A 26163-nucleotide genomic window follows, 5' to 3' on the forward strand; every position below is an offset into this window, starting at 1 on the left:
ATATATATGGTTTTCTTTTGGGCCTTACAGTCAAAGATGGTAATATGTGGTAAGGTCTAGGGTTTCAAGACTTTTTAAACAAATTTCGTTTCAAACTTTGAAACTAATTTGTCACCGTCCCATCACCTTATGTCTTTATTTATTAAAATAATAAATCACATGAAATAGAAATACATTAATTTGAAACTAAATTTTTAGGAAAAATCTTGAAAAAAAGAAGAAAGAATTAGGGAAAATTCCAAATCGAGAATCATACCACTAGATCAAATGCCCAACATGGTAAAGACTTCTAGTACTGTTTTTTTTCCACACCATATAACCCTTTTTTTTTTTTTTTTTTCTAATTGAATAAGAAAAAAAGGCTACAGGGAACACCATATAACCCTTTATTCCTCAACTAGTAACTTTTCTAGCAATTGAATAATTTTGCTCCTCAACATACATAACAATGAAGTGCCTAGACCTCTTTTGCAAGTAGGAAGAATAGTTCCTTTCTAGTTTCAAGTATAATAATTATCATGGCTGATATCTTTTTTATAGAGCATCATTTTTTTCCCACCAGAGGGAAGTTCAAACACACAAGGAGCCAAAACATCTGAGTCATGATACTCGCCCAACAGTCACAAGCAAACCAGTTTTCTGAAGGAGCATAAGTTGTTTCCAGAGCTAGTTCAGTAATAGGCATATTAGATACTGCACCCTGAGAAATATCAGGAATTTAAAGTTGGAGTTACATCATGGCCAACTCAAGCTAATACTCCAGCCAGACACTACTTCATCAAAAAGGCCAAGCCACATTGCAAGGAAAAAAAAAAAAAAAAACGGAAGAAAAAGGTGTATCAGAAAACAGCCAAAAAACCACCCCTTTTGTGATAAATCTGGACTCCCAACAAAAGTTGACTTCTGAAGCTTCCGACAAAAGAGAAGAATCAAACTTGACGTTTCTCCTAAACTCATTCGTTTTCCACATGGTGCATTGTGGCAACTGGCAAAAGTGTCTGCTTACACTTGTTTCAGGGGACAGACGATGTATAAACAGTGTAATCCATTGCTGATTCACTCTGAACAGATGATAACACGAGGGACTGCAGCGGGATCAAGCTCCCAACAGCCCATCAGGCGACTATCTTTTTCCCCCGAGTGCTGGAAAGCAGGAATCTGGTGGGAGAATCTGGCAATCTCAGCATGTGGTATACCAATGATACCAGATTTTGATCTCTGGATTCTTGGAGACTTGAAAACTAATGTAAACCCACTAAGAGGTGACAAAACAACAATTTCTGTGCTCTGGTCATTATCTTCTAGCACCTCCACTATGTCACGTTCTCCCTTCCCCATTTCAGAACGTGTCACCTTGAAGTTCAGGTTCTTGTATAATGCCCAAACCTCACCTTTCCTAGGGTGAATTTTGTATATGTTCTCACCAATGGATTCAGCTCTTAACCGATGAGAAAATGCAAAGCGAGAAAGGACCTTAGTCTTACCATTTTTTACCTTGAACAAACCACAACAAACTGACTGATTTGTGTCTTTTGGCAATGAACAGGGATTAAGCAAAGCCACATGCAATCTAAACTCCGGGGTAGATTCAATCTTTTTAACTTGTACATAGTTCTTAGGCAAACCATCCCTTTCACTATATATCGCCCATATCTGATCAAGCTGAAAGTTCTCTTCCAATTTTTGGCCATTAAAGTCGTTGAGCTTAGCTTCTGAAATTTTGCAACCTGAAGAAAGGTACTTCACATCTAAACGCATTTTCTCATCAAACTGACAAGAAACACTGCCTTCGGACTTAGTGAAGCTGCATTGGTTTTCTTCTTTGTCATCATCTGAATGCTTAACAGTTCCCTCCTCATTTGTGGATTGAGGTTCATTTACTTGACTATTTTTCTTGCTTAAATTCCTTGGTGATCTTCTAAGATTTAAGGATTGTCTTTCAATATCTTGCTTCTCCTGCTTATTCGGTGTCTTGAATTTTTTGGGTGTGCTCATATCCTTATCAGCCTGACATGACGTAGCCATTCCTTTGGGCTGGGCGAGGTCGCAATGGCTATTTTCTTTACTAGCAGCCTCTTTAGCTATACATCGACTGGCATCTACTTTAGCATGATTTGTGCGAGTGCCGTTTGACAGTCTTGATGAACTTTTAAGCATTGAGGTCTCTTGTTTTGGTTCAATTCGCCCATGCTTCTTTGCTGCGTGGTCCATGTCAGAACCCATAACATGTTCCACTTTATTTTCTGAGGACTTGCAATACAAACCACTGGATTCAGAATCCATGCGTCCATTCTCCATCTTCACAACACCAGGATCATCATACTTGTTGACATCAGTAGGCAGAGCAGCAGGATCGAGTTCAATAGATCCTTTGGGAACACCTTCTTTTTCCTCACCAGTCATTCTGAAGGATGGTATTCGATGCGAAAATCTATATAGCTCATTAGCTGGAACTTGAAATGAGACAGTTCCATTCTGCTCGGTTCGCAGAAACAGGCTAACAAACCCCTTCACCTTTCCCAAATACACAACCTTAATGCCAACACCCTCAACAAAATCTGACAGGACTTCCACAAATTCAAATTTGAATGACAAATGCTTTTCTGGGTCAGAACTCCATCTAATATCCCAATCTTTAAAGAGGGCCCAAGTTTCACCCTTTCTAGGATATATCAAGTAAGAAACTCTACCACTGCCTTTTATACACTGCATCTGATGAGAAAACACAAGACAATCGACCGTTTCTTCAGTGGCACCAAGTCTGTACTTACCACATGCAATAGGCAAATCCGCATTGAGCCAATTAATTTCACCTTGGTCATCTGGATCAGCCTCCAACCATGTGATATGCAGCTTAAAACCATGGGAGAACACTTTCTTGACGCGAGCATAAAATCTCGGCATGCCATCTATTGGATCATACAGAGCCCATGTTTGATTAACAGCAAAGCATTTTTCTTTCTTACAAGTCTCAAAATCGCTGAACTCTGGATCGGGAACTTCAATGCTACTGACAGATTTCGCTTCAGGCATATCGTCAGCTTTGGACTTCCTATCATCATGATCTGAATTAGCTACTTCTTCTCTTTCCATGTCATATTCATCAGTTTTGCTCTTTTTGTTTAGCAAACTTTCTTCAGGGGCACTTGCTTTTTGCTTGACCACTTTCCTATGTCTATCCTCAGCTGCATAAGGAGCTGAATTATCATCGTTACATTCCCCACCATCCACAGCTGCTTCTTTCATCTCCTCATCACTGACACTGAATGATCTGCATCCCCGCTTGGGAGGATTCACAAAATCATCATCATCATCATTAAGATTTTCCTGGAAAGAAATATTTTGCTTTTGTCTTGACGATCTCCTATCATTTCCAGAATTCTTTCCAGAAGGATTACTACCATTTTTGTGAATACTCACACCTTTGTCATTGACATCACTGCTTCCGGCCTCATACCTTTCAATGGATTCCACAGCCGACTTCCTCCTCTTCCTGCTCCCTTTTTTTGATGATCCTGGTTTGCTGGACTTTGCTGAATTAGACTTAGGCACTTCAACACCTTTCTTCCCCCTTCCCACATCCACATGTCGATCTGCTTCCACTTCAGTTTTAGAACCCCCATGAACCTCAGCAGTGCCTCCTGCCTTTGAAAATGGATCTAACCCAACATATCTATCTGGAAATCTCATAGTGGATGGCTTTCTACCATCAATTTGTGAGGTTACTTTGGACGGCCCCTGATTTGAAGCTACTTTCTGATTGGGAAATTGTTGGCGGGGAGTTCCTACTGGCACACCTTGAGTACCCAAGTCACGGGCAATAAAGGGTTTTAAGCAACTCTGACAAGATATGTGTTTATTCGCAAAATCTTTATGGTATTCATACCATATATTGCAATTGATGCAGCATGTCCAGAATGTCTGCTGTGGTGGTACTGGCTGATAACACCCCAAATTTGTGTGTGGATAAGGAAAGCTATGAAGATTATTTTCCACCCTAGGCTGTTTCTTGACAAATGAGTTCTTATTCGACTGAGGGGGTGGTGGCATTGGTGCTGTAGGTTTTAATGAGCACGTATATTTCATGTCATATAAAGAACGTTTTGCCTTGTCTGTGAGCACCCTATGAGCTTCCCCAACCAGCTTGAAAGCAGCCTCCGCACCAGCAAGTTTATTCTTATCAGGGTGAAGTAACAGTGCTAGCTTTCTGTACTGTCTCTTGATGGTTGCCTCATCAGCCAACTTTTCAGTCTGAAGAATTCCATACCAGTCCATTCCTGACCCATACAGTTTGTTTAGTGCAGAGCAGTGAACCTCACAGACTGCAAGCAATTGAGACATGTTCTCAAGCTCAGGAAACAGCTGCTGAGCCTTCTTTGCAATCTTCATAGCCCCTTCAAAATCGCTGTTCTGCATCCTCTTCTCTGCAATGCCCTTAGCCCTGATGGCCTCATCTTTGTTGCACTCCATGATTGGTTTGAAATTCAATGAATTAACCACCTAGATTATCTAAAATAAACTATATGAACCATAAAGGGCAAATTCTCTTGCCCTGTCTCTTCACAATCCAACAATCATCCAAAATTCTCATCCTACAAGAGCACAGGCCATCAGGCTCAGTCAAATTCTACCAAACAATTGTGTACTTATCAACAAATATGTATTTACATGTACCCATGCCCGTGTGTGTTTGTGAATTAACATATAAAACAGAAATAGCAGCTTACCCACCATACAAGTAACAACCACCAAAGCAACACGAAGCAGGGACAGCCACTAAATAAATTATACGCTAAGCATTGGGCCTTCAGAGCCAAAAAGTTTCAAATAAACCCCCCAGTGATGCACAGTACAACCCGAGCCCCAGAGCCTCACACCCTGGATTTCAGACCTGAAACCCAAATAGAGATATATTAAATCAGTATCACTTAATGACTACAAGAGAAAGAAAGATAATAACATAATGTTACTAGTAACCAGGGAAAAAAATCAAATGTCCAATGGTTCCAGTTATATAATTTCAGATATAAATAAGGGGAAATACCACGTTCACATAGAGGAAAATAGGCAAATCCAGCCCTAAAGACCCCCTTATGTAAAAATTCCAGTCAACTTCTGAGAACAAAGGCCATACCCATTTTCAGAATAACAACTACCTCACACATGAAAGCAAAAACTCTCCGTTTGGTGGCTCCGAAAGTGTAAGAAAACAAATCAGATAACCAAGATGCTGAATCAGAACTTCTACCTCAACTACAGAAACCAAAAAAGACAAAGTTCCCCTGAACTGAGTCTAACAAAAAAACTATCAAGAAACAAAAAATCCGTTTCCTTCCATTTTCTCACCTACCAAACAAGTTCAAACACAAAGAAACAGTGTACACATATATACATCAGAACCCTAGATTATCTGCATCCAATACCAAAAGCACATTATAACACAAACACAACGCATAAAGAGACCTAAAATTCGACAAAATAAAAAATAAAAAAGAAACACAAACCCTAGGAAGAGAACATTCAAAAATAAGATTAACATAGAAACAAAAATGCAAGGACACATGCAAGTAAATTACTGCGAAACGAAGGGCATTTATGTAAAAGAAAAGTTCAAAAAAAAACCTAACCATACTTACAGTGAAGAAAACGCTTCCACGCACAGAGAGAGAGAGAGAGTGTAGTTGATGTAGACTATGTAATGGTTTGGCCCGTTTGGGTCAAAGAGAAAGAGGGGGAAAGAGTAGCGGGAAGAGAAAAAGCGAAGCAGATTTCTTATTTCTTTTGAAGGAAAAGGACAGCGCTTGGTTTCTGTGTAATTTTCTTGGATTTTTTTATTTATTTATTTTTTCTAAACAGGGATTTGTTTTCTTTAAATCATTTGTTGTTGTTTTTTGTTTTTTGTTTTTTTTTTTTTTAAATAGGTAAATTTGTTGTTGTTTAGGGTTTACCCACTCAATCTATCATTATTCTTGGAATGCTCTCCTACTACTCTTTTAATTTTTATTTTTTCTCAAAATTTTAAATATTTTTAAAAAAATTTATTTAATTTTTTTTTTGTTGGGTAAAAGAGACATTGCAATCCAATAGCCAATAATAAATTAGTACGATGCACTAAACAAATTTTAAAATTAAAAAACATTAGAAATGGGATGATAAATTAGAAATCCCAATAGTTATTTAAAAAAAAAAAAATTAGATGAGAGAAGGATGACTAGACTTTCCCAATAAATAATTAAATAAGTATAGTTTTTCCTTGCGGACTGTTGTTATTTGCAATGTGGGGTCCATGTGAATCTTATATGAGATCCACTAATGGACGGACCAGATTTACATGATTTTTTTTTTTTTTTCTAATTTGATTTACATGATTGATCACATATTAGATTGGATGCGTGGGTTTTCATTTGGAAAATATTTTATTTAATTATTTTCTAAAATTTACACTCAATTTGCAACGATTCTACGAAATTAAAAATTGTATTAATCTCCTCCCAAATTAAAGATTGCATACAAAATTTGCAATGTACCTTAATTAACGATGGCAAACACGAAGACTCTGTTATGATAATACATAATGTGGGACTTATCTATTTTAGTTAAGAGTTTGAGTTTGTAGCACTACGTTACAGTGTTTTTATGGCAATATGTCTCTATTGCCTTAGTTTATTAGAAGTAAAGTTTATAGTTTATCTTCAAGTTAGAGTAGAGACTAGAGTTTATCTCGGAGTCTTCTACTTTGATTTTATATTCTAGAGAATTAGGTAGCCGCTTAATGCCTCCAATTTATTAATTACTAATAAATATTTAAAGAAATTCTTAATTTTTGTCAATATTCTTTAATTAAAGCTTTTAATTATGGTGAACAAGTAATTAGAGAAAACTTTATAATCATTTGATTCTCCAACGTTTCATTATTTTATTTTTTTGACATGTCCCCACAAGGGAGGAAAATGGGGAGGGGGATTCAAACCTCCGTTTCATAAGGCGTGATCCTAGCTGATTGAGCTATCCTTTGAGAATAAGTTTTTTTTTTTTTTTTACATGTCTGCCGAAGGGAGAGGAGGATTTGAAGTAGTGACCTCCGCTTAATTAAGTGTGATCCCAGCAGATTAAGCTATCTCTTGGGGGGCCTTGCGAATAAGGTTTCATTATTGAAACAATGCTTAAAAAAAAAAATCAATAGCATTGAATAAGGAATCAAGCATAAAGTCACTCTTGAATATTAGATTAAATGCTAAGAAGATGGGAAAACACCATTCATCTCCTTTGCAAGTTCAAAATGGGGAAAAAAATAAACGCTAAAAAGATGAATGTTCCATTCTTGAAACAAAGCAAATAAAGAAACCAAATAAAAATATGATTGATGGGTTAGAATTATTTTCAAAACTAAAAGTTCTAAAAGAAAACTTATAAGGGTATGTTTGGCATTGCAATTTCATAGATAAAAAGTACGATTTTAAACCAAATCTTATAAAATAGATTGTTTGGGATTGCGTTTTTTTTAAAATGCGATTTAAAAATGTAGAAAATATGCATTTTCAAATCGTACGTAAATAAATAGGTGCTTTTTTGAAAACACACTATTTTTTAAATGTTAAATTGTAATTTTAAAGGTCAAATTGTGATTTTGTTAAATGCTTATTTGTGTTTTTAAAAATTATTTTTTTTAAAATAACTATTTTGAAATTGCACTTTTTGAAATTGCTAACCTAAACAGACCCCAAATAGAAGAAAATGCTCCAGTTGACATATTAAATTGTATAAAAAGACTTGATTATTTTACAAATACATGTATCGCTTATAGAATTTTATTGACAATATATGTTATAGTTACTTATGTCGAAATAAGTTTTTCAAAATTAAAATTAATAAAATTCTACCTAAAATGAACAATGTCACAAAAAATATTAAATAGATTAACCATATTATTAATTGAAAATGAGATGTTAGAAAAATTTGAATATAAAAATTTAATTTGTAATTTTGAATCTAAAAAGGTGAGAAGAAAGATTTTTAAATAAAAAATCAAATATTAAAAATACAAAAATAGGAAAGGATCACTTTAACATGTTGTTTTTGAGGCGTGAGCCCTATCTTTCAATTACATAGGCTTTTGTTGATTGTATTTTGAAAAGTGTATAAACGACTCTTAGAAGGGGGTTGTGTAACACCCTACCCAAATGACACACAATATTGTTTGCTTTTGACTCACTCGAATCAGACTTTTCAAGAGGTCACTCATCCTAATACTACTCTCGCAGAAGCACACTTAACTGGGAAGTTCTAATAAGATCATGACCATCACGGCTTTAAAATGCGTTGTTGTCATTAAGGGTGTAAGTATACATTTAAGTACATCCCCATTGCCATACTCAGGCGATGTGGGACGCCATAATCACTTCCTCTTAGTACCCGGCGTCCTTGCTGGCGACCCTCATAGGATTAGCCAATTCTTGGCGTCCTAGTGAGTGCCGCTAACGATCTTTATGGGCTTGTGCACGCTCCCCCATCTTAGGTTGGGTAATGGTTCTGATACCATTTGTAACACTCCACCCTAATGACACATAATATTGTCCACTTTTGACTCTCCCGAACTAGACTTCTCAGAAGGTCACCCATTCTGGTACTACTCTCGCAGAAGCACGCTTAACTGCAAAGCTCTGCTGAGATTATGACCATCACGACTTTAAAATGCGTTGTTGTCATAAAGGGTGTAATACTCAAGCGATGTGGGACACCACATGTTGAATATGTGTATGTAAATAATACGTGGAATTAAAAATTATGTTAGAAAATATTATGGGATTTGATTTAATTGTAATTTATTGTAATCTCCTATAATCATATTTGATTTTATCATCAAATCTGATTGATTTTATTGTAATTAGATTTGATGGTAATCAAATTACTTTGATTTGATTACCAAACTTATCTACCGCATGTATTGTAAAAGATATCATTGAATAAAAACATAATGATATCGTTGTTGTCATTAAGGATGTAAGTATATATTTAAGTACATCTCCATCTCCATACCCAGGTGATGTGGGACGCCACAGGTTGAATATGTGTATGTAAATAATACGTGGAGTTAAAAATTATGTTAGAGAATATTAGGAGATTTGATTTCATTGTAATTGATTGTAATCTCCTATAATTAAATTTGATTTTATCATCAAATTTGATTGATTTTATTGTAATTAGATTTGATGGTAATCAAATTACTTTGATTTGATTACCAAACTTATCCACCCCATGTATTGTAAAAAATATCATTGAATAAAAGCATAAGGTAGCCCTTAGGCTTTATCTGTGGATGTAGGTCATAGACCGAACTACATAAATATCTTGTCTATTTTATTATTCCTATTTTATTGTTTCCGCATTTAATATTCATAGCTTTATGAATTTCTTCAAATTAAACAATCACAATTAATCATTCACCAAAATATATAAAACAATAAATCAAAGAGACACAGATATTTTGGTGACAAAGAAGAAACCTTTTAGAGAAATCTCTAAAAGTAAAACCCCTACGGGGCAACCAAACCTATGAAATCACTCACAATAAAATAACGAGAAATTACACAATAAAATAATGAGAAATTACACAATGTCAATACTTACGAAACCTTTGCAACTGACAATGCCGTGTACTAGACAAGCAACCCACTTGCCCGTTACCGCAGTAGTTCTCCCAAAACCTGAACTCCTGTGATGAAAGCACAACCTTTAACTCCACTCAATATCTTAAACGCTTTCTTAGCACATGAAATTCTTATGTGGAATTCCTTACAATTTTGTGCATAATACCCCTCTATATATAGACTACAAGAAAACCCAGTATTAGTTGAAATAGGAAGAAAACCTAGTACTAGTTGAAATAGGATTCGTTCAGATTTTTATCCTTATCTTCCGAGACAATTTTGGCATTGGAAACCTCCAAATTACAAAAATCTTATTTCACAAAGATTTGTATAAGTTTGAGTTAGATTTCCAATGCCGTTGGTTTGACCTCAATCCGATTCTTAATCCGAAAGTTATGATTCAAATATTGATACGTGTGCATGATACTGAATTTAATCAAATCCGATTTTAACTCTAATTAAAGAATTCCGATTTGCTCATTTCCTTGATTTAATTAAACTTAACCACATCATATATCTTCTATTATGATTAGTTAGGCTTAACCATATTTTCTAGGTCTTCTCTGAACACAACACCTCGTATGTATCGTAGATGAATATATTTTGCACTGAATATGGCAATTCAAAAACCAACATATTTAAATTTGATTTGAAATTATCTGCACTTACCATATTTGTATTATCTTCACCTACCACAATTTTTCTATAAATAGGAGTCATTTGTATTGTAAATTTTATCAAAGAATAAGAGCAAGTTTTAGCCATTTTTGGTATCTTCTCTAGTGAGGTGGATGTAGGTGTTTAACACCAAACCACATATAAATCCCTTGTGTTAATTTCTCTCTCTCTTTCTCTTTTATTTTTTTTTATTTTTCACAATTTATATTTTATTATGAGATTCTTCATGGTGTGAGAGCCTTCTGCTAATGCCAATATTCAATCTTAATAGCTTTGTGCATTCTTGTTTTCTTCATTTTCCCGACGGTGCCCCATCCCCTTTGGGGATTCTTCATTGTAGTTCAATAATCTTGTTGTCTCAGATTCTTGTCTTCAGAGAATCTTATCAAGATTTTAACCACATAAATCGAAAAATTATCGGTTGATCTATACGACGCCACAAAAATCAACCCCAACGGAGGTCTCACGTGCCCAACACATGCAAGAAGTTTTTGCCAGCCTTGGCACACGTCTCATGCGCCTCCACGCTCCACCATGCCCTGACAACTTCATTTTTTTCTTTGCTAATTTATGACAAGTCGTTTAGGTACTTCATCTTTCTTTTTTCTAAACGACATGTCAGTTAGATGCCTTCATCCTTTTATGTTGAAAACAATAGGTTTTGGCTCATTGTTTGGCCTATTTTCAACCTATTATTGTTAAAGGCTCATCTTTGATCACCGTGGCCGGCCGATACCATCTCTGGTCATTGTTGTTGGCCGCCACCAACTTCAGCGAGTTTTTGGTCATCTTTGGCCATGACCACTAGCTGTCACTAATTTTGGGGATTTTCCAACTACTATCATTAACCACCTTTAACTTCTTTTCGCAAAAAAAAAAAAAATTAAAAAAATAATAATAATAATAAAAAAATTATTATTATTATTGATTTTTAAAATTAACTCAAGGTTTCACGAATTTCTACCTTCATTTTGAGGGGATGTTAGAATATATGAATGTAATCTCCTATCTTTTGTTGAGAAATAATCCCACATTGCTTGTGAACAAGACATTGAGTATATTTATAAGGAGTGAACAACATTTTCTTATTGAACCGGTTTTATGAGATGAGTTAGGCTCACAAATTTCTTTTGTTATCAACCGCACGCGAGAGAGGGTATTGCTTGTGGACAAGACCTTGTGTATGTTTATAAGGAGTGGACAACCTTCTCTTATTGAACCGATTTTATGAGATGAATTAGGCCTATAAATTTCTTTACCTTTTAGGTAATGAGATTTGATTGTATTCAAATTTGATTTGATATTATCTCCATCTACCATACTTGTATTATCTTCACCTACCCCGATTCTCTCATAAATATGAGTCTCTTATATTATAAATTTAAGCAAATAATAAGAGCAAGATGTAGCCATTTGGGCTTATCCCTAGTGGTAGATGTAGATGTTTAACACTGAACCACCTGTAAATTCTTTGTGTTATTTTTTCTTTTCTTTTTCACTTTTCTTCCACAATTTACATTTTATTATGAGTTTCTTCGATCATGACATGGTTCAACCTATCTTTTCTAGACAAGCTAATAAACCTAGCTACAACAGAAATCCGTATCTTATTGGACAATTAATCTGAATAAAAGAGAGGCAAATGACCCCATACTATTCTAAACTTGATTGGAAAAGAATGTCCCAAAAATTTAGAATTGGCTACATGAATCCTCTCTCGTAAAACTGCATGCCCTATCTATGGCTGCCTATACACGGCATAAGGCAAGCTTGACGACTTTTGATATTCATGATCACAAGTCATTCCATAATACAAAAATGAAAATCTTATTGTTTCAACAGAATAATGCAACAGCTGATGGCACATTTAGGAATTGAAATGAAATAGCTCTAGTGGAGAAACATAGGTTCAGCTGCAGTGATTATGTGTTTCTTGCCAAAGTGTCCCTAATCAGTTGCTTCGGTGCTGCAAGAAAAATTAAGGGAAAGATGATGAGAAGATAAAAGAAAAGAGTGAGGATATATATATATATATATAAATTTTGATGCAGAGAGTCAGAGGTTTGATGATTTTGTTGCTTCATCTTACCTGGCAAACCACTGAACTTTTCAAACTGTACAAATGCTTGGTTAATGAACATTTCTGTCCCATAAACAATAGTGGCTCCAGACTCTTGTGCTTCTCTTAAGAGTCTGGTCAATTTTGGTGTGTAAATGGCATCAAAAACCAAAGAATAGTGTTTCAGAGCTTGCTGCCAAGACAAAGAAAGAAAGAGGTATCAAAATATTACTCATCACATGAAGATTAACTACTAATACGCACCAATACCATTATAGCCTATTTGATATTTGTGTACGTTATTTCAAGAAGCAATCTTTAATTTTGAAGGAAACAAGAGCTTGTATACAAATGCTGCAGATTGAACATAAAATTTTCTTAGCATTTTTTGAAAGAGTATTATTTCAACAAACCAATTTCATATAGTTAAACTCTCGAATCCTTTATATGTACACACATTGTCCAGCATTACATCACTGACAGAACATAAAACATGAAAATGACAAGGAGGCAAACCTTGGCAAGGGGTGTGTCTTCAATTTTTGGTTTCATTCCAACAGATGTAGTGTTTGCAAGAATCATCCCATCTTCTGGATGGAAATTTTCTAATTCGGCAAGAGTTATAGCTTGTCCTCCAACTTTACTGGCAAGTTTTTGGGCTTTGTCTAGCAGTCAGAAGAATAAAAAATTATTCACCATCTAAGACACCCTTAAAAGTTCAACTCAGTTATCATTGTACCATGTTTTTTTTTTTTTTTTTTTTTTTTAATGCTATTAAAAGTCATCAAATACATATTAATCACAAAATCAAAGATTCTCACCATATGAGCGATTGGCAACTACAACTCTTGCTCCCTTTTCTTTTCCACCAAAAGCAAGTGCTTTTCCAGCACCACCAGCACCCATGACGACAAACAGTTTACCAGCCAAGGGAGAACCAGATACGCGGCTTGCACCATTTGATGCTGCATATAGAAAAAGTTGGTCTGTTAAAACCTGACCCCCCAACAAAAGTTGAACAGAATATTTCATAGCTTGTAATATGTTCAAAACCTCTAAGTCCTTCCTCGATAGCTGCAATGGCTCCAAGATAGTCCACATTGTAGCCCATTAACCTCCCATCAGGTCTCTTGATCATGCAGCTAATAGCTCCTATTTCCTGAAATGAAAATTGAATAAGAAATTATATTCAACATGCATGCCACTGACAAGATGGTTAAAAAGAAAAGAAAAAAACTTCCAGACAAACTTAAATATATTGATTCATGATGATGATGGTATTGACAAACAGTGCAGTGACAATAAATAAAAAGAATTCTGAAGTAAAGAGATAACTGGATACCTTGGCAATTGGATCAATCTCATCACAGCAGTTAAACCCAGCTTCCTTGTGAGGAATCGTATAACTGCATTTCAAGTAACAATTATTTACATTAACTTATGGAAAATCTAGTAATTCGATATATTTTGAACTCCTTTATTTGCTTTTGAAACTTTCAAAAAACCACAAAAAAAAAAAGAAAAAAAAAAAAATTTGTGTGACTAATTGCATTATCTTTTTTAAAATTTTTACAACTTAAGTCCACTTCCAAAGGTTGCTTAAGTTTTGAAGTTTCTGAAATGGGATTTTACCTGTATCCAACAAAATCATGAGATGAGTATGTCTTGAGAAAATTTGCGACATTATCAACCAACAGAGGCAGATAGATTCCATTAAAATTGACCGACTTGAATGCTGGATTGTACAGATGAGGACTTTTGCTGTGTCCAATAGGATTCCCAATGACACCATGTACTTTGGTATCAGGCCCCAACTGTCTGAAATTGTATAATTCCAATAAATCTTTTATACTTGGTTGCCCAGGAGCTGATACCACCCCAGCCTCAATCGAACCAAAAGTGAGAAACCCACCAAATTTTGCACTAAGAATCCTTGAAATGAAGCCCCTATCACCCATCACAATTCCTATCATAGGGACCTACAATTTCATTCAATAATTTAGCACTTCAAAAGACACAGGGATTGAAGTATCCTAACGTTCAATAAGCATGAATATAGTGCATAAGTTACTTACTTGAGAATGCACAAGAATTTGAAATACACGTGCAGAGTCTGTGATATCTACAGCAGTTGTTGCAACCTTCACTATATCAGCTCCAGTAGCCTGTATTCTTACCACAAGATTGCCAATTTCCTCAAGAGATGGAGTATTCTGATAGTTGTGTGAAGAGACAATTATTTTGACCTTTTCAGGTTTCTTCCCTTGAATAGTATTGTAGAAATCATGAGCTACCTTCAAGAGGCAAATTTAAGAGTCTGAGTAAGTTGTTCATTGGAATTGTCAAGGAAAATCTACAATACCAGAAGCAATTACTGTTTAAACACCATTATGCTTACCTTAAGCTCAACATCAATATAATCAGCTCCCAACTCCATGGCTAGACGTAGTGCAGTTTGTCTCTTGCCTTCATCACCATCATACTGACCACCTTCCCATTTTGGTCTAAAGGATCAAGGGAAGTATTATTAAAAAGACTGAAAAATGTTGGAAGAAATTCTTACCTAGTTAAGACATAACATGAGAGAAGAACTTTAAATGTTTTGATAGAAAAAAATTAAAAAAAACAAAACAAAACAAAAAAAAACGACAAAAATTTACATCATAAATAATTTAAAGAAAACCAGAGCAGAGAACATATAGTCAAAGGGGCTTCCTAAAATTCAAACAGAGGACCTTTCAGACAAACAGTTTTCAATCATGTTGGTTATCAAGTGTCCTCAAAATTTAATCTGATGGGAAATTTGGTTACCTATCTAACACAAACTAAGAGCATATATGCATCAAACTAGCACCGTTAAAATATAAATTATATTAGTTAAATTTATATCTTCTTATAAACTTAAGCTTTTGAGATAAGTGGTGATTTATATTAAGAAAGAGTCTGAGTCCACACATGAGGAATAATGTTGAAGTATAATAAAGTGATTAAATTTATCTCTCCTTATAAACTTAAGCTTTTGAGACGGACCGTGATTTATCGAGCACAACATACTGAATAAAGTAATGGACACATTCCTTGAAGCATTGCTTACCTGTAAGTGATAAGAGTGGGCAAAGCAGACTGTTTAATCAAGATTTCGAGATCCTGTCTTGGACTGAAGTTCTTCAAGAAGTCCAATCGAATCTCAACAAGGTCAGCCCCAAGTTCCTTGGCCTTTCTTGCCTGAATCAGCATCTGATCAACTGTTTCCGCCATTACTGGCGCGCATATCAGCGTCGAACTCCTTCGAGCTCCACCCACAATTTGAAGATCCGGAGTAGCCAACTACAAGAACACCAACAACAACAATAATAAAAAACAGGACATAGTAAAACTCAATTGTACAATTTCCACAAGCACACGTATCCATTTCCTTGGTTTTCTCAGAAACCAAACTGAGAGAAATGAAATGCCCCCAATCAACTTTTCCCCCATCATGAATGATTGACTCAGTTGCGCGACCCTTTACAGTTTTAAACAATCCAAACTAACAAGAACATTTAAACCCAAAACCCCATCTCTGTTTTCTTTCGATTCCGTCAACTTTCTTAACAATCGACCAAAAAACGGAAAAACAAACACACGAACGTACACAGACACAGGCAGTGAGAGTGAAGTGTTACCGGAACGCTGCCGAGAGTCATTGCGCGTCAGAGCTTGATGCTTGAGCAGAGAAGGTGGCGAGCCGCTGAAGGTTTTTGCTTATCGTATTGGAGGGAGAGAGAGAGAGGGTGTTTGGTGGGCGGGGTTAGGTGCATATATATAGGAGAAGGAAGATCAGTCGGCTGTCGTAGCATCATGCCTATTGAGTTCCTCCTGTCTTCTAAATACGACCGTTAGCTGGTTTTTGGTTATATAATTTTCAAAAAAATTATTTAATTTACAAGGTTACGATGTTAAATTAAATTGTGAAATTACCATTATTCCACAAGTGGGATGGGGTTCATTTGATAGAGATTGAATGAGGATCCAATACTTTTTTTTTTTTTTTTTTTTTTTATGAGTAATATGCTATAGATTGTGGTTATGCCTTGTAATTTAATTGATTTTAGTTAGCTAGACCATGTCAACTTGATCATAAAATGTATGACCATATATGCTCAAAGTTCATTATTTTACAGAAATGAGAATATGAATAGTCCACGATGTGATATTATGATAATCCTTTGTAAATTATCCTTTTTATATGGTTGAAGATATATATATATAAGAAAAGGAAAAAATTAATATATATATATATATTAATTTTTTCCTTTTCTTAGCAAAATTAAAAATTGTAAAAACTAATGGGGGCCCAAGTAGTAGAGTGCTAAGACACTAGAGATTCGAGAGACAAAGCACGTAGAACAATTGAGTAAAATTTAATTTTGGTGCAGATAAATATTGAATATTTATATTTTGCTGCCTATTGTCTTTATAACAGAAAAATATTATTAATATGATTATGAGTTACTCTTATTCCGGGGCGGAACCACTTTAGTCCTCCTAAGCCATTGGGCGGTAAAAGAATAATTTTTATTTTTTAATATATGTTTAAAAATTAACTTTTTTCCCTCCATTTTTTTTTATTTTTTATAACAAAACTTGCCTCCAAGCTAAACATTCTAATTATGCGCCTACTCTTATTGCATTAACTTAACCAACTAATTTTTTTAAAAAAATGTCCGAACCAACTAACTTTTGAATTGTTTTTGAGTAGGCAATTCATCCATTAGAATTAGGTAGAGAAAACCGCCACGTGGGCGTCGAAGTATCTTTGGGTCGGTCGGGTTGGTGACTTAAAAGTTCGTTTTACCGAAGTGTCTTTTCGTTTAGTCCCATTATATTATTGCAACCCAAAGACTATGACCTACAGTTACAAAAGGTTTGGTACGGCCCTCCATTATTCTCCCCCCCCCACCCCCTTTTTTGGTAATTTCTTTGATTCTGAAGGCTTTTCCCATAATTATTTTGTCTTTTTTTTTTTTTCCTTCAAATTTCTTGTCTTCTTGGCTCTAGCTAGCAATCCTATGCACTTGATGACGAGAGTCATCCATATTAAGACAAGGATCCTCTCTAGTTCATTTTTTAGTTAATGGCTAAGATCTCTCTTTAAATATCCCAAAACCATCAACCCGCCACGTGACGTATTAAAAAAATTAATATTATTTTACTTTTAAAAATAAATAAAAAACAAAATACTAAAAATAAAAAACAAATATAAAAAACATAAAGGGTAACTGGCCACCCCATGTTGGCCACAGGGGGTGGCCGGCCACCACATTTTGGGGCATGGGGGTGGCGCGACACCACCCCCATGGGCCGGTTGGGGTGGCAAAAGCCACCCCCATGGCCCTTGGGGGTGGTTCGGTCACCCCCAAGGGCCACCGCTTCGGCCACCCCCTTTGGGGGTGGCCGAAGCCACCCCCAGACCACCCCCAAGGGCCAAATCAAAAAAATAAAGGAATTAAAAAAATCATCACAAACACAATACAAAGTTTGTTTACGAAGTGAAAAACCATTTGAACTAATAAAGGTAAAAACCACTCTAGTGCAGTCAAACCCGAGAAATCACTATATGAAGATTCAATTTACAGACTAGACGATACTCACAACCATAGAGGACCTCTAGACTTAGTAAGAACAACAAGCTCCTAGCTTGTCTCCAGCCTGACCATCTTCATGGAGTGCATCTTCTCAACGACTCTTCGGTAGACTTCTTTCACCAAGTAACCAAACAAAAATCTTTGTGCAGTGGAACAAACAAACAATAACCAATCAAGAGCAAATGAATGCCCGAACCTTTATCACGTCCTCTCTTGAACAAACAACTCCCAAGACACAGAGCTCGAAGAAAAATTTTGAAACCGCACAGAGAAAATTCTCCCAAAAAGTTTACAGTGAGTCAGTGACGAGAAAATCCTTTTATAGGGAAGACATTTTACTCTTCACGTCTTAACGTGACTCATTTCTCGTAAAGACGGGATGAACAAAACTTTTTAGATTTTTCATATATGGAAAACCCACGTTTTAACGGGAAATGAGTATTGTCATAACGAGAAGAACAAATGACTCATCCCCGCCACGTGTCCCATCCTAACGCTCCATCTAACGATAAAACAGGGAGTCTAACATTGGTCCCGTTACATGCCCGTCTTGACGAGGAAACAATAGTTTCAGCTTTAATCCCGTTACATGCCTGTCCTGATGAGACTTCTGACTAAAAAATAGTAGCTTCAGCTTCAATCCTGTTACATGCTCATTCTGACGCAACTCCTGACAAGAAAACAATAGCTTCAAGTTCAATCCTGTTACATGCCATTCCTGATGCGACTTCTGATGAGAAAACAGTAGCTTCAAGTTCAGTCCCGTTACATGCCTGTCCTGACGGGAAACCAGAGAGCACTTTGTCAAGTGCCGTCATGAACCCGTCTTGACGAGGCTTCTAACGGGAAAACAGGGAACACTTCCCAACTCCTGAAACCCTAACTGCTACTTCCCAAAGTTTTAAACAACAAAATTACAAAAATTTTCATTGAATTAGGCCAAACTAAAACCTAACACATGGATCTTAATTTGCTATGACTCTTCTATCAAATGATGTAAAATTTCTCAACAGCTTGTGATTAAAATTCAAAACCATACCTTGAATCTGTGTTTTGCTTTTCCATTGTCTGCTTTGCTTCAATAAACTATCTCTAGGCCATCAATTAGAAATAGCAAAACTAAGTATATAATATGGTATCAGGGCTGTGATATTGAATTCGAACCATGTCTCTATAATTCACTTATCATTTTAATTAAGTATTTCATGTGTTCAGCTTTACTTATTAAAATAGAGTTTAAATCCATATATAAGGAAGAGTATTAGAATATTAATTGTATGATTAAATTCATATATTTTTATCGGCTTAAATTATAAGAATAGTTGAGAATTTAAAAATAATTTATATATATTAAAATGGCTGAAATATAAAAAAAATGGGTGCTCCCCATAACGATGAATGAGCACCTAAATGTAGTTTTAAGGTTCATGTCGTGTGGATGGGGGTTGACGAGAACGTGTACGTACGGCTGACCAATTGTTTGATCCAAACATGGCACTGCCTATGTCAACCTTTGATTCTAACAACAATATTATATGGACCATTTCTAACGTTCTAGGATGCGAAAGTATGGTTGTACTTTTGTGTCAAGGCCAAACTTTCCAAACTAACCATTTCTAAAATTCTTTCATTTTCTTTTCTTCAATAAAGACAAAAGAGTCTTCTTTTTGTAGGTACTAGTAAGGTGGCTACAAATTTGGACATGGGGCACTCTTTTGTTATCCTCATTGCCCTCTCCTTTTGATCCCTATCTCTCTCTCCTCTCTCTCAATTTCTTATTATAGAGAAAAAAATACATACAAGTGTCTCTTACTCTAATACTAAAAATTATCATTAAGTTTTAAATAAATTACCATTAAATTTTGTATCTAATGATAATTTTTAGTGCCATATCAATGAATGTATACTTGGAAGTGTGGAAGTGAGAGTATGTGTAACATTGGACATTAGTGAATAAGAAATAATAGACATTATACGACTGTCATACAACTAGAATGATGTGGCGGTAGTGAAAATCAGCTATTGATTTTTTTGTTTTACAAGTCTTTGTTGATCCAATGGTTGATTTTACTGCTAAGTCATCATAGTTGTATGAAAGTCACGTATCAGACTAACTTTATAGATAAAATATGAAGAACAAGGAAACACAAGTAAAATTATAGAAAGGTCACGTTGATTAATGTTGCAAGTATTCCAACAGAATGCTTAGGCTTTCTTCTTCAACAAAAAACTAAGTTTATATGGACAAGTCAGAAACGTTTGGCTATCAGTATAACTATAAAGAGAGAAAGTACCTTGAACAATCCCCCTAATGAATTTGGTGTGAAAAAGGATCATTAGCCATCGATATAGCCACCTACTTTTTCTCTTATAATTGGCATTTAAGTCCTAAGTGTTAGAAATATTATTTAAACGATTAAATTCAATTTTTTGTATTGAAATAAGCGATGATTTTAACATTGTATCAGAGTATAGGTCTCGAATTCGAACATTATGGTTGACTGATTTAAATTCCTTTTGGCTGGTTAAACTGCTTTCAATACATTTGCAGCCTTGAATTATCATCAATATTTGAATTTTGGCTTGATATGAAACAGTGGCATGTAAAGAAACTCTAATACAAAAAGTTTTTTTTAAAAAAAAGCCTTGTCTGCGTGAACTCATTGCCAACACTTCTCATTGTCAAGGGTCACATCTAAACGCATAACATTGCAAAATTCTATCATCCAATTTCCATAAATTGTTTCATTCATAGGGACGAAGATTTATTCATGCAACAGAATAACTCAACAGCTTATCACATAATGCCAAAACCGGAGAAATTTGATCCGCAATGGGGAAGTGTAGATTCAGCTGCAACACTACTAGTACTGGAATACCAAAGCAAATCCCCATTTATGCATGCTTCTCCATGAGTTGCCTAAACAAATCTTCTGGGGCTGGAATTATTTATGAAACAGATCAATGAGTTAGTAATAGTAAGAAAAAGTTGCTCAGGATACTAAAATTCAGAAGTGGTTTGGTTCATCTTACCAGGCAAACCAGTGAAGTTCTTGTATTGTTCAAAGCCCTGACGGATCAACATCTCTGTTCCATACACAATAACGGCTCCAGTCTCTCTTGCTTCTCTCAAGAGTCTGGTCTCCTTTGGTGTGTAAATGGCATCAAAGACTAGGCAATAATGTTTCAGAGATTGCTGCAGAATTAACAAAATACAATAATTCTTAGGCATATGAGTACAATGAAGCCTATCATGATGTAATTACTCTGTATGCCAGCAAAACCTTGTAAATCTATACTGTTGCTGTGCAGATAATTAACCATGCCAAAAGGGTCTATCACTTTCTATACATCTTAAAGTTTCATCTAATTTTCCCACTATTGTGAAATGATCAATATAGTCAGCAATCTTTGTCATTGGTCTAGAGTTCAACATGTTACTCTGTAGCATATATTCTATAGGAGACTGACATCATAGAGGAAAGGTTTGTTGAATCTTAAGATGCAGGATTTAGCGAAGAAAGTATGAGATGAGGCAAACCTTGGAGATAGGGGCCTCATCTATTTTAGGTTTCATTCCCACAGATGTAGTGTTGGCAAGAACCATCCCTTCTTCTGGATGGAAGTTATCTACTTCAGCAAGAGTCATAGCTTGTCCACCAACTTTGTCAGCCAGCTCTTTAGCTCGTTCTGTAAGAAAAGACTCGCATCATGATTCAAGGCTAAAAAGAATATGATAGATGATAAGGAATTTTCCGAAGTTTTAGCTCATTGTTTGTTGAGGTGCCTTTTAAAGAAGTATATGTCTTAAAGAAAGAGCTAGATTATTACCAAATGTACGATTGGCAACCACAACTCTTGCTCCCTTTTGTGCAGCGCCATAGGCAAGTGATTTTCCAGCACCACCTGCTCCCAAGACAACAAACAATTTTCCAGCTAAAGGTGAGCCAACTGCAGGATGTGTACCATTCAAACCTCGTAGTCCGTCCTCAATCGCAGAAATAGCACCAATGTAGTCGGTATTGAAAGCAGTTAATGTTCCGTCAGGTCGCCGGACGATGTTATTAATAGCTCCAATTTTCTGTAAAGAAATCAAAGAGGTTACTGTAAGTTCACTAAAATTGCAACATGCAAATATTTAAAGGTGAAGACAATCATAATACCTTGGCAATAGGGTCAATCTCATTCATGCACCTCAGAGCAGCCTCCTTATGTGGGATTGTACAACTGCATTCCGAATTCAGCTTGTTATGAACAAATTCCAAGCAATTGTTATATACTAAGGAACATATAAAATGGTCTATGCTAAATTTCTCTAGCAGATTAATCTTCTGCTACTACTTTTTCAGTAGTAGAACATCAAGTTCTAACAACTCAAAGCTTTTGGTTTAACAGAATTTGAAGTTTACTTAAGCTACATGAAGTTTCTGTTTGGTGCAAAATGTGCAGAGGAAAATGCAAAGGCCAGAGTAAATCCGGCATATAATTTTACTCCATGTGAATCAAACTCCTAGCTAGCTATGCCACTGAATCCAAAGTAAACTGAAGCTCTAATATGATCAGGCATTTCCTAGAAGAGAGATCATACCTGCATCCAGCCCAATCAATGGTAGAATAGGTATCGAAAAACTTTTTGACATCATCCACCAAAAAGTGCACATAAACTGCATTAAGACCAACTGATTTGAAAGCAGCATTGAACAAAAGTGGACTCTTGCTGTGACCAACAGGCTTCCCAATAATGCCATACACTTTAGTATCAGGCCTTATAAACCTAAAGTTGTATAAGTCCAACAAATCTTTTGCTGTAGGTTGACCTGGAGCTGATATGGCACCTGCCTCAAGTGCACCATAAGTGAGATATCCACCAAACTTGGGGCTAAGCAACCGCGAAATCAAACCCCTTTCCCCCATTACAATTCCGATTGTCGGCACCTACGTACAATTTTGGTAGATTTCTCATTAACATGGAAAAAAATGTAAGTAAATCGAAATCCGGAAAACAAATCCATGGAATGTGCATTACATACTTGAGAATGCACCATTATCTGAAAAATGCGTGCACAATCTGTAATATCCAATGCAGTTGTTGCAATCTTTACTATGTCAGCTCCTGTGGCTTGGATTCTTGCAACAAGATTGCCAATGGCCTCAGCAGATGGAGTATTGTGAAAATTGTGAGAAGAAACAATGACTTTGAAGTTCTCAGGTTTCTTCCCATAGATTGAACTGTTGAAGTCGGGAGCAACCTGCATAGTAGGTGAACTTGAATGTATCATTGCATGGTTTGCCATTAACTATTTTCCTTTCCTTCCTTTCACAAAATTTCAACCAAATAGAGAGAAAATTGAAGAGTTATTCTTGCTAATGAACTTATTGTTCAATGTGTTTTTTTGACTGCATATATAGGCCAATATAGTACAATATAGTACCTCAAGCTCAACATCAATGTAATCAGCTCCCAATTCCATGGCCAAACGAAGCGCATCCTGCCTCTTAGTTTCATCACCTTCATACTGACCACCTTCCCAAACTGGTCTGAAATGTACATGAAAGCAGCCTTTAGTTTGCAAGTGGAATTGGAAAAAGGACCAAATTTACTTAACAATCCGTCATCAGCATAAAAAAGCAAAAATGTTTTAAGTTAAAACTGCTACTATAATAATATGTTACTGTATTACCATCTTTGTGATAGAATATTTTGAGAAAAATATACGTACTCATCAAACTACCATCTCATTGTGTCAATGTTTCCATAAACTACTAACAAATGTTTTGTCCCCACAAGATTAGCAAAAAAACAAAAATAACCCTAATTTTTTTTTAATAAGACAAAGATATCCTTATAAATTTGAAAAAACCACCAAGGTGGTAGTTGAGTTGGTAGAAGAACTCATTTCATCCTAGTGGTCGTGTTCGAATCCGATTGCGGTAGTAGATGCGTGAACCAGATGCTACTATGAAGGGGCTCTACCGGCTCACACTTTGGTGGGGTTGTGGTGGCGGGTTCGCCTTCCTAGGCAGTAGCTATGGCTCAAACCGGACATTCCACAGCAGATGAGAACCTCGATGGTCACGCCCAAGGGAGGAAACTACACTGGTCGTCCCTTCCCATCCTTTTAATTAAAAAAAAAAAAAAAAAACAAGGGGGTGACCGAGGATTTTTCATTTTTTGTTTGTTATTTTATTTTATTTTTATATAATTTTAAGAATTTTTTAATTTTATGAATGATATTTTTGTCAATGGAGGACGTTGACATTTTTTGGTAGGTTAGAGAAGACATCGACAATGAAGTGATAGTTGAGAAGATATGTGTCGTACTTTGTTAAACTAATAATTAAGTGATTAAATTTTTCTCTTCTTATAAGCTTAAAATTTTAAGACAACTGGTAATTTAACATTTCCCAAATATTTTCATAAGCCCTAACGCTTTCTCTCTTTGCTTCTGCTATAATTGTCTCTCTCATATTATTTTCCTATCATATATTTCCACAAAAACAAATATTATTCTAATATTTGTATTCCAACCTTCTGATTTCAGGATTTGACTGGGTCTTAGGAAAAATGAATGAGTACATAATTAAAAACAAATGAACCAAAGAAAAAAAAAGGTTTTTATTTTTCTACAATTTTTATTTTTTCTTTTTAACTTCGATATCGGAATAAAATAAAATACAACTAACTATCAAGCCAAAAAAGGTTGGTGCTATATATTATTTTACTATTACATTCCTTCATCCACGACCGTAAGATTGACCACTCGAGAAAGTCCTTGACCTTCTCGGTGGCAAAGAGGTCATCTGGTATCAACCTGAACTGAAGGTGAAATCATGTGGGTCAATTTAACTATTTCCTCCTTTTACTAATTTACCTGTATGTGACAAGAGTTGGCAAGGGAGACTGCTTAACGAGAAATTCAAGATCTGGGCGAGGATTAAAGTTTCTCAAACAGTCAAGGCGGATCTCAACGACGTCGGACCCAATCTCCTTAGCCTTTTGCATCTCGATCAGCATTTGATCCACCGTCGTTCCCATCAACGGAGTACATAGCAACGTGGGACTGCTCCGACCTCCGGTGCTGCTTGTTTGCAAACCGGACACCGTAAACTACAACAGAACAAGCAGCTGAGGATTCAGAAAAAACCCACAACCATATTTTTTCACTATACATGCAAGCTTCCATTCAAAAGGTGGAATCAATAAATACATTATATTTGAATTAAGCTAGCCATTTGAACATGCATGCATGGGAGTGTTGAAGCTGGGTATTTTAAGATCATATTTTGGGTAATTAACAAACATGCAAAACTAAAACTGAATAAAAAGAAAAACCAAGCAGTTAAAGAGAAGAGAATGCATATACCGGAAGGCTTGCCATGTTGAGTTTGCTGTATGTTGTTGAAATGTTAGCAGTAGAAGAAGAAACTTCAAAAGTTGCTTATTTATGGGAGAGAGTGTCTGGTAGGATGGGAGACTTATAAACTATTTGTTATGGAAGAAAGTGTAGGATTAAATATTCTTATATATATATTTAAGCGGGCCTTCTATGTGTGTATAATATATTCCTCACAGTATGTTACCAGTTTTTCTTGTTACCAAGGAGGGTAGGTACTTACCAATAAAATAAAAAAGAAGACTGGTTTGAAAATTGGGTGTCAATGGCCTCTCAGACTCTAAAGTATCAAACCAGCTTCTTAGAACATTAGGTGGCCGGCCCTTAAGCAAGAATCTCGATTTTTTATCTTTGAATTAATAATGATTCTCATAGAAAATGTGAGACAATTTTTAGGGTTGAGATCCCTTAGAATACTCTTTAAATTTGAAATTTTCAAATTTATAAATCTTAGTCGTTCGTCTTATCTAAGCGTCTAAAATAAGTCATGTTTCAGTATTTAATGAAGAAATTTAATGAGAAAGTTACCCTTAAGGAAACATAGGTTTTGTAGTTTCCTCATTAAATGCTGAAACATGGTTTATTTTAGACGCTTGGATAGGGTGGACGGCTGACATTTATGAATTTGAGAATCTCAAATTTAAAGAAAATTCTAGGGGATATCAATACCAGTTTTTATGGGATTCACAATCCCTATAGGTGAATGGATGGACTGCACGAAACTTGTTGGAGTAAGTGATCAGTCCATAAAGGCTCTC

At 35.6% G+C, this 26163-nt stretch overlaps 3 protein-coding genes across 5 annotated transcripts; all 3 read right to left on the reverse strand.

The window, feature by feature from the left end:
• Positions 1-552: 552 nt before the first annotated feature.
• On the reverse strand, positions 553-5765 carry LOC132172268 (uncharacterized). Of its 3 annotated transcripts, none has more exons than XM_059583740.1 (3): positions 5637-5765; positions 4732-4891; positions 553-4592 (listed from the first exon to the last, which is right to left on the reverse strand). In XM_059583740.1, exon 3 carries the CDS (start codon positions 4468-4470, stop codon positions 1057-1059), a length of 3414 nt encoding a protein of 1137 aa, XP_059439723.1. In that variant the 5' UTR covers positions 4471-4592; positions 4732-4891; positions 5637-5765; the 3' UTR covers positions 553-1056. The 3 variants fall into 3 exon arrangements, with proteins under 3 accessions (XP_059439723.1, XP_059439724.1, XP_059439725.1); XM_059583741.1 differs by having other exon boundaries at positions 4728-4891; XM_059583742.1 differs by lacking the exon at positions 4732-4891.
• A 6236-nt stretch (positions 5766-12001) lies between these two features.
• On the reverse strand, positions 12002-16140 carry LOC132171264 (bifunctional 3-dehydroquinate dehydratase/shikimate dehydrogenase, chloroplastic-like). The gene is made up of 11 exons (XM_059582539.1): positions 16050-16140; positions 15479-15711; positions 14783-14888; positions 14460-14678; positions 14017-14363; positions 13727-13790; positions 13438-13543; positions 13206-13349; positions 12901-13049; positions 12415-12577; positions 12002-12291 (listed from the first exon to the last, which is right to left on the reverse strand). The coding sequence occupies exons 1-11, from the start codon at positions 16068-16070 to the stop codon at positions 12248-12250; spliced, it is 1596 nt and encodes a 531-aa protein (XP_059438522.1). The 5' UTR covers positions 16071-16140; the 3' UTR covers positions 12002-12247.
• Positions 16141-20727: 4587 nt separating this feature from the next.
• Positions 20728-25459, reverse strand: LOC132171721 (bifunctional 3-dehydroquinate dehydratase/shikimate dehydrogenase, chloroplastic-like). The gene is made up of 10 exons (XM_059583106.1): positions 25376-25459; positions 24884-25119; positions 23444-23549; positions 23042-23260; positions 22600-22946; positions 22175-22238; positions 21843-22092; positions 21553-21701; positions 21045-21207; positions 20728-20950 (listed from the first exon to the last, which is right to left on the reverse strand). Exons 1-10 carry the CDS (start codon positions 25388-25390, stop codon positions 20907-20909), a joined length of 1593 nt encoding a protein of 530 aa, XP_059439089.1. The 5' UTR covers positions 25391-25459; the 3' UTR covers positions 20728-20906.
• Between the last annotated feature and the right edge of the window lie 704 nt (positions 25460-26163).

This window comes from Corylus avellana, chromosome ca2 (genome assembly GCF_901000735.1).
Source record: "Corylus avellana chromosome ca2, CavTom2PMs-1.0".
In the NCBI taxonomy this organism is placed as follows: domain Eukaryota; kingdom Viridiplantae; phylum Streptophyta; class Magnoliopsida; order Fagales; family Betulaceae; genus Corylus; species Corylus avellana.

Excerpts from the sequence above, each read along its gene's own strand:
- LOC132172268 (XM_059583742.1), bottom strand. The coding sequence starts at position 4,470 with ATGGAGTGCAACAAAGATGAGGCCATCAGGGCTAAGGGCATTGCAGAG.
- LOC132171264 (XM_059582539.1), bottom strand. The coding sequence starts at position 16,070 with ATGACTCTCGGCAGCGTTCCG. Across the intron at positions 14,889-15,478 it reads CCCACTCTTATCACTTACAG|ACCAAAATGGGAAGGTGGTC; the intron begins GTAAGCAATGCT and ends TTGATCCTTTAG. Across the intron at positions 13,791-14,016 it reads CATGATTTTGTTGGATACAG|TTATACGATTCCTCACAAGG; the intron begins GTAAAATCCCAT and ends CTTGAAATGCAG.
- LOC132171721 (XM_059583106.1), bottom strand. Across the intron at positions 23,261-23,443 it reads ACATTGATGTTGAGCTTGAG|GTTGCTCCCGACTTCAACAG; the intron begins GTACTATATTGT and ends CCTACTATGCAG. Across the intron at positions 20,951-21,044 it reads GAACTTCACTGGTTTGCCTG|CCCCAGAAGATTTGTTTAGG; the intron begins GTAAGATGAACC and ends AAATAATTCCAG.